The following is a 14,682-nucleotide window of genomic DNA, read 5'->3' as shown; positions in this document are numbered from 1 at the left end:
GCTCAGCAGGGAATTTCTAAAATGCATCACTTTTTAATGGAAATTAACATGATTTTTTGCTTCTTTGCGACTGCTCCATACATAAGATAGGATCCCAATCATCAGCCTACTCCTATGAGGTGACTTGAGATGGTGCTAAAATACTTCCACAACTATGCAATAAACGTGGAAAAAAACATTCTACTTGCACACAGACTGCTTCTTTGTGATTGATAAATTTTATTTTTAATTTTACTTTCCGTGCCCAAACAACACAGCCTGGACGGCCCTGGACTGATGGGGCTTGGCACATGTTTGCCCTCTTTATATCACTGGTTGGTGTGAGCCCTGGGCTACGTGTCAGGAACCTGGGGTTGGATCCAAGCTCTGCCACCAGTTAGGAGTCACCTAGGAAAATATCTGAGATGCTATGTGACATCTTCTCTCATAGAGAAGGTGGAGGCAGGTGATTTGGAGTTGGGGGAAATTTTCAGCTGTGAAATCTGAAAACACAATGGAATCAGGCATTATGTCTGAAGTCACATCATACTGTGTCACAACTATGTCTAGAATTTGACTTTGTTTCTTTTTGCTATAGATCCTTATCAGATTCTTGGACCAACAAGTAGCCGCCTTGCAAATCCAGGTGAGAAACTGCTGATGATTTTCTGCTTACAAAATTACTTTTTTGACAGTGGCTATTTTGAAAAGTAAATGGTACTGGTGAGAAATTCCTTCAACTGAACAAATTTTAGTTTTAGGTCTCACCGAATTATTTACCTTAATGGAAAAATGGGTTGGGTTATAAATTAAGATTTCAGCTTCAGCAAAGAACATTATAACTGAATCCAAGCTGTAATAGTTTTCTGTGACTGCTGTAACAAAGTACCAAGGACGAGGTGGCTTAAATAACAATAATTTATTGTCTCGAAAGTTCTGGAGGCTGGAAGTCTGAAATCAGAGTGTTATGGTAGCGGCTTTGTTCCTTCTGAGGGCTGTGAGGGAAGGGTCTGTTCTGGGGAGTCTCTTTAGCTTACAGATGGCCATCATCTCCCTGTGTCTCTTCTCATGATCATCTCTCTATGTGTGTCACAGTGTCTCTGTGTCCAAATGTCGGCTTTTCACAAGGACTTCGGTCAGACTGGAACATCCACTCCATAACCTCACTGTGACTTGATTACCTTAGGATCTTATTTCCAAAAGAAGTTCACATTCTGAGGTACCAGGGATTACGATTTCAACATAGGGATTTGAAGGGACACAATTCAACCCATTATGCAAGCAGATGAAATAACTAGTATTTTTTTAAAAGAGAGCCTTAATTACAACCACAAGACTTCAGATTCAGGCTCATCTCCGATGGTCTATTTCTGAACTTCGATGCCAGAAAAAAGTGCAAATTCTTAATTGGCCCATTTGTAACCAATGCATTGCCAAGGTTTGTCACCTGTCCTTGTGTTTCAGTGCCAACCACATAGTTTTATTTGTTTGTGTTCAGATCAGAACCAGCTGTGCTGGCACCAACTTCAGAAATTCATAGCCTATGCTGCATATTCCCAACTGCAAATTCAGATGCCAAGATGTCACAGGCATATTGCAAGCACAAGATGGAATGTAAATTTCCTAAACGTTGAGGCCAAAATAAGGCTGGAAATGGAAAAATTCAGATGTAATCAGTGTACACCCCAGCAAGAGAATCTATATATTGAAAACACAAAATGTTATCATTATTGAACATCTGCATTTTTGATGTTAAATTTTGGTCGATGTTAATGAATTCAATAAACATTTTTTACACAGCTGAAAATCTAACGAAAACTAGTTAGCCTGGGGGTAGACTGGGTGCTCAATGATTATCTGTTGCATACATGAATGCCAAGGATCATGAGATGTAGTCCTTTAGCTCAGGGAGCTCTCGGCCGGTGGAGGAATGGACACAGGTAGTTACAACGTTATCCCAGCCATGGGGCCACACGCCCTTTTCGCTCATGCTGGTTTTCATCTGGTAGCCCAGTCTCCTGAGGCTGTGGTCCCTTCTCAGACTTCTGCTCAGCTTTTCATTTGCAACTGCCATGTAACCATTCAAATAAAAAATAATGACTATGTTTTGAGATGATTATTATCAGTCATGCTTCGGGAAGACTGATCTGGCAGCAATGTTCAGGATAGATTAGAAAAAAGAAAATGATGGAAGCTGAAACACTCTGGGAATGTTAATGCAATCATGTGAAATAACAATCAAACAGCTCCCACCCCGCAGCATGCCCCCCATAGAATGTCTGTGGTCCCTTCTGCACCTCATGACGGCCCTGGGAGGTCACTATCTCCATCCTGCAGAAGAGGAATTAGAAATCCAGAGAAGTTAAGTAACTTTTCCTGCGTCACACAGCCAATGATAAGGGAGGCCAGATTTGAAACCTGACTCTGTCTCCAAAGTCTGCTTTTGTTTCCTTGCCCTCCCCTGTCCCTAACTAAGCATGAAGTGAAGAAGAGGCATTAGAAAAAGCAGACTGTGAGACTAGAAAGCAAGGATTTCCTTTCGGGGTACTAACTCCTTAGGTCCAGGCAATGAATCTCAGGTCAGGAAGGAAGAGGAGGAAAGAGTCAAGCTGCACCAAAGAAGACCACACTGGCCTTTGCACTCACTCACACATTGGCCAAATGAAATACATGTCCACGACCAGGTCGTCGCAGCTCAAACGTACTGCTAAGCTTGTTTGTAGAATAGGGCCAGAGTGACTTGCTCCTAAGCGCAGTACCAACTCTCACAAGAGAACACTGCATCTGCCCTGGGCTCAGCAGCCTGGGGATGTGCTTTGTAGACAGAGGAACCTGAGCTCACAGCAAGGAGACTGGAAACCCATCACAGGCCTGGGGAAACAGGACTGTGCTTCTTACCATTAAGACTATTCTTAATGACCCTGGAGAAAATGGCAACATCCAATCTTTGATTTGCAGCCAAGTGTCTTTAAGATAAAGATTTATTTCATTTAGTTTCTGATGAATTTGACTTTCTCTCCCTCCGTGCTTAGGTCTGTGTCTGTTGTGTTCATATGAACTTTTCCCCTGAAACCAGAATGTCTTTTATCTTTGTATTAATGAGAATGCTTCTTCCTGTTTGATTCTATTTTTCTATTCTCTGATAAATAAATCCTTCATCACTTAAAAATTGCTGCCTTTGCTCTTCATACAATTCAAATTCCTTTTCATCATTTTGAGTGGAAAGGTTACATCATACAGTATGAATGCACAAGATGATATCAGCATCCCAACATCTCTGGCCAAATATTCATCTGATGTGCACTTGGACATCACTTCTCCTGCTGAGAAAAGTGTGTCCCTGCATTCTGCTATCATGGCCTGGTTATAAGCAACACAGCTCCTTTACGTCCCATCAGAGCAGCTGAGAATATAACATGTTCCTCTAATGAAAGAGCTTTGTTGGGTTATGTTCAGAGGCTCCCTTGGTGCTAACTGGATACTCTTCAATGGTGAGCATGAAAATGCATCCTTCCTCTTCAGAACTGCAGACCAGGTTAGGGTTTTGCCATTTCTAAGGAATTGGGAGTGTGCAGTCCTCCAGTGGGAGCCCCCCAGGGAGCGGACAACATGGAGAGGACCTGAGGAGGCTGCAGAGGTGTGCACAAACCAGGCCCGAAAGCAAATTTGGGCAGTGGTTAAGCATGGCAGCCTAGGGTCTGGGTTCCAGCCCATGCTGACTCTGAGCAAAATCAGTCAGTCTGCCTCTCTGAGCTCTAATTTCCTCACTTCTCCTTGGGCTAATCTCATAATTCTTGTGGCGATTAAATAAACTAACACATGTAAAGCTTTTAGAATGGTGCGTGGCACACAGTAAGCTTTCAAAAAATATCAGTCAGCCTGAGAATAGCACCATTTCAAGCTTCTGCATGGTGCAATAGGCCAATTGAACAGCACAGGTGTTCCTCTTTCTTTAGGCATTTCCTGGCTCTAAGCGAGGAATGTTATCTTTCCTTAAACTCTAGTTTTCAGCCCAAAGAAATTATGACGAGACCATTCATGTACTGAGTTCATCGTTACCATGATCTTGCAAGATAGTAGTATTACCATTATCCCCTCCCTACAGATGAGGACACTGAAGCAGAGAGAGGTGGGAGAGTTGCCAAAGGTCCCACAAAGGGCAGAGGCAGGATTCAACTGAGGCAGTGCCAACTCCAGAGTTGGTGCTCCCTACCACCAAGCTTTCCTGCCCCTTCAGTAAGTGATGCCTGGGCCTCACCGAGCCTCAGGGAGAGACTTCCATTCAAGGACACACCTGCTGCCTTGCAGAGGATCCAGGCTGTGCGCATGGGATCTTCTGCACCACCCCTGGCTTCTACAGAAAGTGGCCCCAAACCACTGCCACCGTGGTACTGGCGGGGCCCCTCACTGCTGTGTTTACTGTCCTTGTTCATCAGCTGACGGCTGCAGGGCTTTGCACAGGGAAGCTGTTTCCACCAGACCCACAGCTGCTGAGTCACTCTGCAGCTCTCTGCTTTGCTCTGTGGTTTGTAAACCGTTTAGGGTTGGTTGTGTTTTTTTTTTTTTTTTTTGCCTCTTTGCTACCCTGTTTCTCTCCCTTTCTTTTAACAGTATTAGGCGATTACTTTGCTCTGTAAAATGGAAGGAGTACCTTCTGTCTTCTTAAACGCCACATCCACTCCCTTCATCCACAGGGTTCCCTGTAGGTGCGCAATGCGGCTCGCCCCTGTCTTTTACTCCCCAATCTGTTTTGTTTTGGTAATTACCCTAAGAAAAAGCTGGTTCCTCCTTACTGACACTGCAAGGATGTTATTAAGATAGAGTGAAAAAATAGACCTGCAGGGTTTACCCAAGAAAAGTGAGTCCTGAGGTAGAGGTGGTGATGCTACTCGGTGAAAGTTCTTGTCTTTCAGGAGCATCTCTTTGTAATTCCTGGTTTGGCCCATGAGTAACCCAAGCTGCTTATTTAGGCTTTCCTAAACCCTAAGCATTCTTGTTTGGAAATCTCTCTTCTATATTCTGAAATGCACTTCATCATACATTTAAATGTTATTGTTTTAGAAGTAAAATAAGAATTGAAAAACTGGTCTTGAAATTCTGTGACTGAGAATAACTCATTTAATTTACCACTGACAAGTTTTTTTTAGCAACCATTGTTCAGTTTTGAGAATTCTTGCAGTGAGAAAATTCACTCTACACACTCCAAAATGCAGTGAATTTTGTTACAGATATTAAATTTAACAATTAATGAGTTTGACATAATGTTACTCTTTCTATCATTTACTTAAACATTCTTTGATTTTGCATTTCCAGGTTTCTTTTAAGGTTTGAAAGCTGATGAGTTTTGCTTACAGATCTCTTATTTCTATAGACCCTCCCTTGAAAGGCTCACAAGCCTGAGCCTGTGTCTTCCTGGCTAATGGGTAAAATAGTCAAGTGAGAAATTAGCTCGTCCATCCTTTAGGCATTGAGTTTGCAGCCACGAATTTAGGTCCCCTGCTTTCTAACTCTTCAGAAATAGGAGAGACATGAGATCACTTTTTTCCACTGGTTCTGTCCTTTACACGTTTATAAGAGAATTGGGTGAAAGACAAATTCCTAAGAGGCAATGCCAAGGTTTGTGTAGATCCTGAATGTGATTTCGGCAGGTTTGTGGAGTTGCTTTCTCTATGGGAGAAAGTTGACGCTGAATATTTATTTTCAAACAACCGTATGTGTTTATATGGAAGCATCTGTTAGACTGTTAAATCAAAAATCCATCCTTTTTCCTATTCCCAGGTCATATATGGAATTTTTTCAAGTTGTAATTTTTTGGTTACAATATACATACTAAGACCATATGGTTTTCTCATACCATTCTTTGTATTTTCTAAATGCATATTATTGAAATGTTGGAGGCAACAAAACTTGATTGGGAACAGTTTGTATCTGTGGTTCTGAAAAAGCAAAGGCTTCCACTGTAATGAACTACAAGCTGTTAATACATTTCAAATGTGTTGCTAGACACAAGAATAGATTCAGAAAAAGCTGACCTTTCTCACAGCGATGTTGTATGGATGAATTCACAAACGTATCCATTTCCATGTAGCCAACATACAAAGAAGAGTTTATGAGTGGGGCGATACCTAAAGGAGGCTAGTGAGGATTTAGAGAAAAACAGACTTATAATTGATTTTTACATTATATTAATTCCCTGAGTAGATGCCAGTTAAGGTTACTTTAATCACTTTATCACGTCGATTGATATTACTTACAATATAATAGAAGTGATCTTTTTGGTAATAAGCCTAAGGCAGTGCTCTCACTGGAATTTGGGAGGAAAGACCCACCTCCCATCCATTCTTAAGCTTCTGAAATATGTTCAGCACAGCTTAGCTTCTCTGGGTACTGACACTACTGTCAGTATTTACATGCTGCTGTCTTCTAGGGAGCCATGCATGATGATGGCTACAATGATGTACCTAGATTTTTCTTTGACGTTCATAAGATAAAGCCAGATCTCTGTGCTCTCAATGAAATCAAGACAGTTCTGACTTTGTCCTCCCAGCTAAATGCGATCTCTGTGACTAAGGAAGAGTCTCATTCATCTTCCCAAGGGGACTTGCAATCACTCATTGCTGGGGCTTTTCTTTTGGAAATGCTGCTTCACACAATTGGCATTGCAGGGCACGGGCAGTGCATGGGTTTCCGTTACAATGCGCTTGACCAAATACTGGAACTGGGTGATCTGGTTTGAAAAACAGCCAGCTTTTTTTTGTTCCTAAACTTCCTCATTTTGAGTGGGTTAATTCTCTTCTAGGAAAAATTTTGACAGAAATGCTTTCTGAGCGCCAGCAAAACGTTATGTGAGAAATAATGGTGTTTACATCCATTCTCTATTTTTTTCCATAAACCTTTAGAAGTTCATTTCCTAAATCTAACTTTTATTATCTTATTTGACCCAGCCAATATAAATGGCATTAAGTCATTATTGCCATCCACAGAACGATAACTTTCTGCTTCACAAGATAGGAAAAAATATATAGGTCTTTCATCCCCTAAACACCAGGTTGATCTGGCTGTTCTTTTAAGGAAATCAGAAACGGATTGAACCAGCCTGAACTTTGCCCCATATGAATTTCCTGCATTCCATCTAGGTCTTGGATCTGTTAGGTCACCGTCCTAGGTCAGGTTCCCTAGATGCAGAGCTTGGGGTAGGGCTGTTTAACGGCATGTTCTCAAGAGAGAGAATGGGAAGAAGCACAGGGCAGGGGGAGAGATAAGGAAGTTTCTGGCCTCCTCCAAGCCTCCTTGCAGCTGGATATGTTTCAGCCCCATCCCACGGGAGCCCTGGAGTCTGAATAGCATCATGGAGTTGGTCTTTCCTTGAGGGAAGGGGCCGGCCCACGGGACACTGTTGCGTCCACCCAGCTGTGGGAGACCTGGGTGTAGGGGAGGCGGCAGCTCTGTTCAGGCAAGGGCAGTTCTCTGGAGAAGCGGGTCTTCATGGAATGAGAGCAGTCAGCACCCCTGCAACCGAGGGACGGGTGGACAGGCCTGGGGAAGGGAATGTGGGCAGCAAACCCACAGCACCTCCTTCTATCATCAGAGAGCCCCTTTCCCCTGGAACCCGTGCTCACTGGAGTTTTCCTTCCTCTCCTGACACCTCATTAGGCAGTGGCCAGATCCAGCTTTGGCAGTTCCTCCTGGAGCTCCTGTCGGACAGCTCCAACTCCAGCTGCATCACCTGGGAAGGCACCAACGGGGAGTTCAAGATGACGGACCCCGACGAGGTGGCCCGGCGCTGGGGAGAGCGGAAGAGCAAACCCAACATGAACTACGATAAGCTCAGCCGCGCCCTCCGTTACTACTATGACAAGAACATCATGACCAAGGTCCATGGGAAGCGCTACGCCTACAAGTTCGACTTCCACGGGATCGCCCAGGCCCTCCAGCCCCACCCTCCGGAGTCATCTCTGTACAAGTACCCCTCAGACCTCCCGTACATGGGCTCCTATCACGCCCACCCGCAGAAGATGAACTTTGTGGCGCCCCACCCTCCAGCCCTCCCTGTGACATCTTCCAGTTTTTTTGCTGCCCCAAACCCATACTGGAATTCACCAACTGGGGGTATATACCCTAACACTAGGCTCCCCACCAGCCATATGCCTTCTCATCTGGGCACTTACTACTAAAGACCTGATAGGGGCCTTTCCCATCAGCGTGCATTCACCAGCCCATCGCCACAAACTCGATCGGAGAACATGAATCAAAAGTGCCTCGAGGAATGAAAAAAGCTTTACTGGGGCTGGGGAAGGAAGCCGGGGAAGAGATCCAAAGACTCTTGGGAGGGAGAAGTATTACCACAGAAATGAGGATGCTAAAAATGTCATGAATATGGACATATCATCTGTGGACTGACCTTGTAAAAGACAGTGTATGTAGAAGCATGAAGTCTTAAAGACAGTGCCAGAGAAAGTGGTCTTAAGAAGTGTATAAACTTTAGAGTAGAGTTTGGAATCCCACTAATGCAAACTGGGATGAAACTAAAGCAATAGAAACAACACAGTGTTGACCTAACATACCGTTTATAATGCCATTTTAAGGAAAACTACCTGTATTTAAAAATAGAAACATATCAAAAACAAGAGAAAAGACACGAGAAAGACTGTGGCCCGTCAACCGACGTTGATATGCAACTGCACGGCATGCGCTGCTTCGGTTGAAATCAAATACATTCCGTTTGATGGAGAGCTGTCAGCTTTCTCAAACTGTGAAGAGGACCCAAAGTTTCCAGCTCCTTTACAGTATCACCGGGACCGTGAGCTAAATGGTGGGACTGAGGATGTGTATAGAGTGAGCGTGTGATTGTAGACAGAGGGGCGGAGGAGGAGGAGGAGGAGACAGAGGAGGAGGAGACCAGGGCTGGGAAAGAAACTTCTCAAGCAGTGAAGACTGGACTCAGGACATTTGGGGACTGTGTACAATGAGATACGGAGACTTGAGGGTTCATGCAGTCAGTATTATACCAAACCCAGTGTTAGGAGAAAGGACCAGCGTAACGGAGAAAGGGGAAGTAGTGGAATTCAGAAACAAAAATGCGCATCTCTTTCTTTGTTTGTCAAATGAAAATTTTAACTGGAATTGTCTGATATTTAAGAGAAACATTCAGGACCTCATCGTTCCGTGGGGGCTTTGTTCTCCACAGGGTCAGGTAAGAGATGGCCTTGTCGGCTGCCACAATCAGAAATCACGCAGGCATTTTGGGTAGGCGGCCACCAGTTTTCCTTTGAGTCGCGAACGCTGTGCGTTTGTCAGAATGAAGTATACAAGTCAATGTTTTTCCCCCCTTTTTATATAATAATTATATAACTTATGCATTTATACACTACGAGTTGATCTCGGCCAGCCAAAGACACACGACAAAAGAGACAATCAATGGTATAATGTGGCCTTGAATTTTAACTCTGTATGCTTAATGTTTACAATATGAAGTTATTAGTTCTTAGAATGCAGAATGTATGTAATAAAATAAGCTTGGCCTAGCATGGCAAATCAGATTTACACAGGAGTCTGCATTTGCACTTTTTTTAGTGACTAAAGTTGCTTAATGAAAACGTGCTGAATGTTGTGGGTTTTGTGTTATAATTTTACTTCGTCCAGGGACTTGTGCAAGGGAGAGCCAAACAGAGAGGATGATTGGCACCCAAATGGTGTCAGCCTCTCCGGGTCCTTCTTGCCCACTCTCCTCTCTCATATTTCTAGCCCCTGCTGGAACAGAAGGACCCCAGGTTTCACATCGGAGCCTCCATATTTATGCCTGGGATGGAAACAGGCCTATGAAACTGGGGCTGTCATTGAGAAATTCTAGTTCAGCACCTGGTCACAAATCACCCTTAATTCCTGCTGTGATTAAAAAAAAACATTTGTTGAATGGTGAATGAGCTACCTCGCGTAATACAAACTGCATTATTCTTGGTAAATGAAGCGTCATGGATAGCTGCAGTTTCTCACTTTACAGAAACAAGGGATAACTTCTAGATTTGCCACGGGGTTTCTCTTTCAGGCGATCTCACTAGGTAGACAGCTTTAATCTGTTGCCTGGGCACGGTGGCTTGGAACTCACTAGCTCTGAGCCTGATATTGCTGGCTATCCCTTGAAGACACTGTTTGCTTATATAACCTAGAGTCAATTTCCCTGGGCATCTTTTCTATGCATCACGAATACTGCCAACCTTGATCTAGGTGAAGGCAGCTTAAGAGGTGAAATCCAAGGTGAATGCTGGAAGGCGCTAGCCTAAACGTCTTAGCTGAATTGGTTTCTGAATTGGCCCTTTTCATAGCTGTTTCAGGGCTTGTTTTTTTCAGTTTGTAATCCTTTTGCTATGATTATGTGAAGTTGCCAAACCTCTGTGCTGTGGATGTTTTGGCAGTGGTCTTTGAAGTCGGCAGGATACGATTACCAATGCTCCTGACACCCCATGTCACTTGGATTAGACGGAGCCCAACCATCCATCATTTTGCAGAAGCCTGGGAAGGCCCCCAAAGTGCCTGTATCTCCTTAGGGAAAATAAATAAATACAATCATAAAAGTTGGCAGTTAGGCCGAACCAAACTGTGCTAATGGAAAAGATCAGTCATTTTTATTTTGGAATGCAAAGTTAAGACACACCTACATTCTGCATAAAAATACACATTTACTTGGATAATCACTCAGCTCTCTCTTTCAAGACTGTCTCATGAGCAAAAGCATAAAAACAAGACATGATTATCATATTCAACTTTAACAGATGTTTTCAGTTAGATCCCTCAACCCTCCAGTCCCAAACCAGGTTATTAGCAAGTCTTATGAGCAACTGGGATGATTTTGGATAACATGATAATACTGAGTTCCTTCAAATACATAATTCTTAAATTGTCTCAAAACGGCATTAACTCTGCTCCTGTTGTAATCTAATTCCAAAGCACCCTCCAGGTCATATTCATAATTGCATGAACCTTTTCTCTGTTTCTCCCTGTCTCTTGGCTTGCCCTGATGTATACTCAGACTCCTGTACAATCTTACTCCTGCTGGCAAGAGATTTATCTTCTTTTCTTGTCTTCAGTCATCTTTCAGGCCTTGTATGTGGTAAAATCACCAAATCTCAGTGAAGACTTTATTTTTGTTCCCGGTTTGATGCCTTGTTATGTCCCGGAGGGGTTCACGAAGTGCTTTGTCAGGACTGCTGCAGTTAGAAGTCTCTCTGCTCCTCCTAAGCCCTCTGCACAGGTGTAGCACCTGCAGCAGGACCCCGAGGAGCTGCCTTCTGACAGCAGGTGCAGCAGAGATGGCTGCAGCTCGGGAGCTGGGAAGGTGGCAGGGCACAGGGAAAGCACAGATGTTCTGCAGTGCCCCAAAATGACCCGTTGCCTGGAGAGAGAGAAGAAAATTATTTTTTAAAAAACTGGTTTAATTAGCCTCTCATTACTTGATTCAAATAAAGTTGTGAGATGACTAATTAGAGAATAAAAAGTTACTTTGGACTATTCAAAAATACATCAAATTCTGTGCCTTCTCTTTATCTTAACCTTGGTTTAAAGAAATCTTGTTGGCTGGGCACAATGGCTCACACCTATAATCCCAACAATTTGAAGGGCAGAGGCGGGCAGATCGCTTGAGTACAGGAACTCAGGACAGCTTGGGCAATGTGGCAGTACCCAGTCTCTACAAAAAAATACAAAAATTAGCCAGGCATGGTTGATGCACACCTGCAGTCACAGGAGTTCAAGGCTGCAGTGAGCTGTGATCACGCCACCAGCCTGGGTGACAGAGTGAAACCCTGATTCAAAAATAAAATAAATTTTTAGCAAAGCAACCCAGATTAATGCTATATAGAAACAACTAGACAAACTTTTCTAACTTGTAATTTTAAACTCATTTTACTGAGTAAAACATAATTATTTTCTCACAAAAAGTGTTAAACTATTATTCTGTTGGAGGAAGTCATAACATTACCTGATTATAATTTGTGCTAGAGTACGTCAATGACAAATTTCTGCAGGAAACATGTTATATGTAGAAACTTTGTGGAAAAAAAGAAAAGGGTTTTTCATGTTCTATAACAACACAGCATGTTCCCTAAATAAGATAATACCGAAATAGTAGGTCGCCAGAATTTCATCCTGACCTGACTTCGTAAAACAATCTGGAGATGTTACAAGGTTGTGACTGGTTGAATAAGCACAGCCAAAGAGTACTAATTAAAAGGGACCTCCCTCGTCTACAAGGGAGGTCACAGGATTAAACCCCTGGCTGCTGCCCTCGAACTTACTTGGTCATACTTTACTTGGATGAGAATACAGAAGAGATCCTGAACACAGTGCCCAATGCCATGGGGCTGAGATGACAATAGGTTATATGACACATCCAGGATGCCAAAGAACAGGCTAAGGTGATGGGCTAGATGTTAAGGTGTTAGGACCTCCATCCAGTCCTCTCCAAAACACCTGGGAGTTTGATGGAGCAGCAGCACATGCGAAAAGGACTTCAGGGTGTTGGAGATGATAGCAATGAGATGTAGAATCACAGCTTTTAATGAGCCATGAATAGGTCAGGTGCTGTATATGCACTGCCTCATTACTCCTTCCAACTGCCCCCACAGCACACTTAAAAAAAATAACGTCTCCACAGATTGAGTAACTCACCCAGCACTCCCAAGGTAAGAGGTGGAACAAATGCTTGTTCCAGTGCTAGCTATTCTTAATCTTAAGTTATTTTGCCTCATATGGACAGAAAATTAAACGGGAAGGTGATATGACTGCCCAATCTTAGGTTGCATTTTCTGAAATAGATCACAAACGAGAACTTATCTGTTATACATTGAACAGATTGCAATATCACTTCTGGGCCTACACTTAAAGAGTGACATAGGACACTTAGTGAAAATTTAGTGGGGAGAGACAGGGGAATGAGGGAACCCAGGGCCACGCCAAGGAGGGGCTGTCAGTGTCTCTACTAGAAGTGGGATTACCCTTATCACCCATTGATTCAAGACCCAGCACAGTGCATAACAATATCAAGCTGTCAGAAAATGTTTGCAGCTGTATGAATGAATGAACATCCAGAAAGGTAATATCTGGACTAAAAGTGGTTCAGCAGGAATCCGCATTGGCCAAATTCAAGAGAACGCTTTTTAACAGTTGTAGGAGCTTCAGATGGAGTGGTCAGTCTTTGTCCAGAAGTTCCTGGATATGGGGTGTGCTCATGTAACAACCATGTATCTATTTGCCAGGTGTTTGGCAGCACATGGACCATGTGGCTATTTAAGTCTTCTTCAGTCTTGTGCAACTTGGGTTCTGTGAAATAGTAAGTGTTGTCTATACACATTCATAGAAAGTCAAGGGTGAGAGTCTGAAGTCCATGATGGCTTAGTAGCCTCACTCTTGATCAGTGCCACTTCGTCCTAAGAGTCAGGAGTACATTAGGGCTTTAGATATTACAGAGGCACTGGAATCACCCCAAATTGAATTATATTGTGACTTTGTGTCTCTAAATTGACTGGAGCCCAGTCTGCTTGGAGGTTAAAATACATCCCATCTTATCAGCACTGCAAAGCCCAGGTGAATGGAGAAGCAGCCAACTGATGGGATAAATGAACTTTGCTGCCATGTTTTCTCACTTACAAGGAAGACCATCCCCTATAGCACACTTGCATAAAAACATGTCATGGAGGTAGCTGGTCACAGCCTGCTCAGCATTAGACATGGATGAGCTAAAAGAGTGTCAGTCTACTTCAGGGACCCTCAATCCCACTCCAGATTAACCATTTCCACCTCCAAGTAGTCATGGGAGGCCAGGAGCCAGGGCCAATTTCCATTTACACTCAGGAGGCTGAAGCCAAGGAAGGGGTGGGGTTTAGACAAAATGTACAAGAAAGAATTTGGTGTAGAAATCATGAAACCATCCTGTAAAGTCTCTTAACTTGAAAGTCAGGATGTTTCAAGATGTTAACAACTTTTTATTTTAAGTTCTTTTATTAATTTTTGGTTTTTTACTTGGCAAGAATATAACTGAAACTTGTTTGAAAGGTTTGGAGGTGGGTGGATGGGTAACTTGCCCAACCTTTTAAAATCAAGGGCAAAGAGAAAGGAAAAGGCTAGCTGTCTTCTTTTCTTTGGCATCAGGGCAATGATTTCTAAGCTGTCTCATCAGAATTGGCAGTAGGCTGCTAGCAGGAGGGGGGGGGCTGGCATTCCAGTTCTAAATAATTCCTGATACAAAGCTTTCAGGTCCAGAGAGGAGCCTCCCAATGGATATCATTTTCTCCTTTAAACAATAATACTAATTGCTACTATTTTTGATAGTAATAATAGCTTAGTGCCAAACAATGTGCTTACACTATCTTTTTCATTTAACTTGCACAATAGCACTTTGAGATAGTTTTATCCTTATTTTACAGATGTGAAATGGAGGCTTTGAGAGGTTAAACCGTGTTATAAATCACTCTAAGTCACAGGAAAATCTTACAACTTTTGGGACTTGAAATTGGAATGGCCTTCCTAAGCCATTGCTTGGACAGCCTTCAGGGCATATCAAACGGAGTGCCCTCCCCTTATCTAGCTATGCTGGGCAGAAGCCCGGTTGTTGAGTAGTTATCAGACAGGAAGCAAAGCGCAGCCCTCCCATTTCCCTGCTGCACCCTTTGGTTTTAGGGCGGGAGTGCTGCTTGCTGGGGATGCGGGTGG

At 43.2% G+C, this 14,682-nt stretch overlaps 1 protein-coding gene across 5 annotated transcripts in view; it reads left to right on the top strand.

Annotated features, from left to right (window-relative positions):
• Positions 1–11,496, top strand: part of ERG (ETS transcription factor ERG) — a 281,253-nt gene extending 269,757 nt beyond the window's left edge. For all 5 annotated transcript variants that reach the window (XM_012445406.3, XM_064380152.1, XM_012445383.3 and 2 more), the window contains 2 exons: positions 578–625; positions 7,633–11,496. In XM_012445406.3, coding sequence (XP_012300829.1) covers positions 578–625; positions 7,633–8,153 — 569 coding nt within the window. In that variant the 3' untranslated portion in view covers positions 8,154–11,496. The remainder of the gene's footprint in view (positions 1–577; positions 626–7,632) is intronic.
• The last annotated feature ends 3,186 nt before the right edge of the window (positions 11,497–14,682 follow it).

Source organism: Aotus nancymaae, unplaced genomic scaffold (genome assembly GCF_030222135.1).
Source record: "Aotus nancymaae isolate 86718 unplaced genomic scaffold, 86718_ANA_hifiasm-v0.15.2.pri h1tg000022l_1, whole genome shotgun sequence".
NCBI classification, from domain to species: Eukaryota; Metazoa; Chordata; class Mammalia; order Primates; family Aotidae; genus Aotus; species Aotus nancymaae.
Note: the sequence above shows the minus strand (reverse complement) of the source record. Positions and strands in the feature narration are given on the sequence as shown.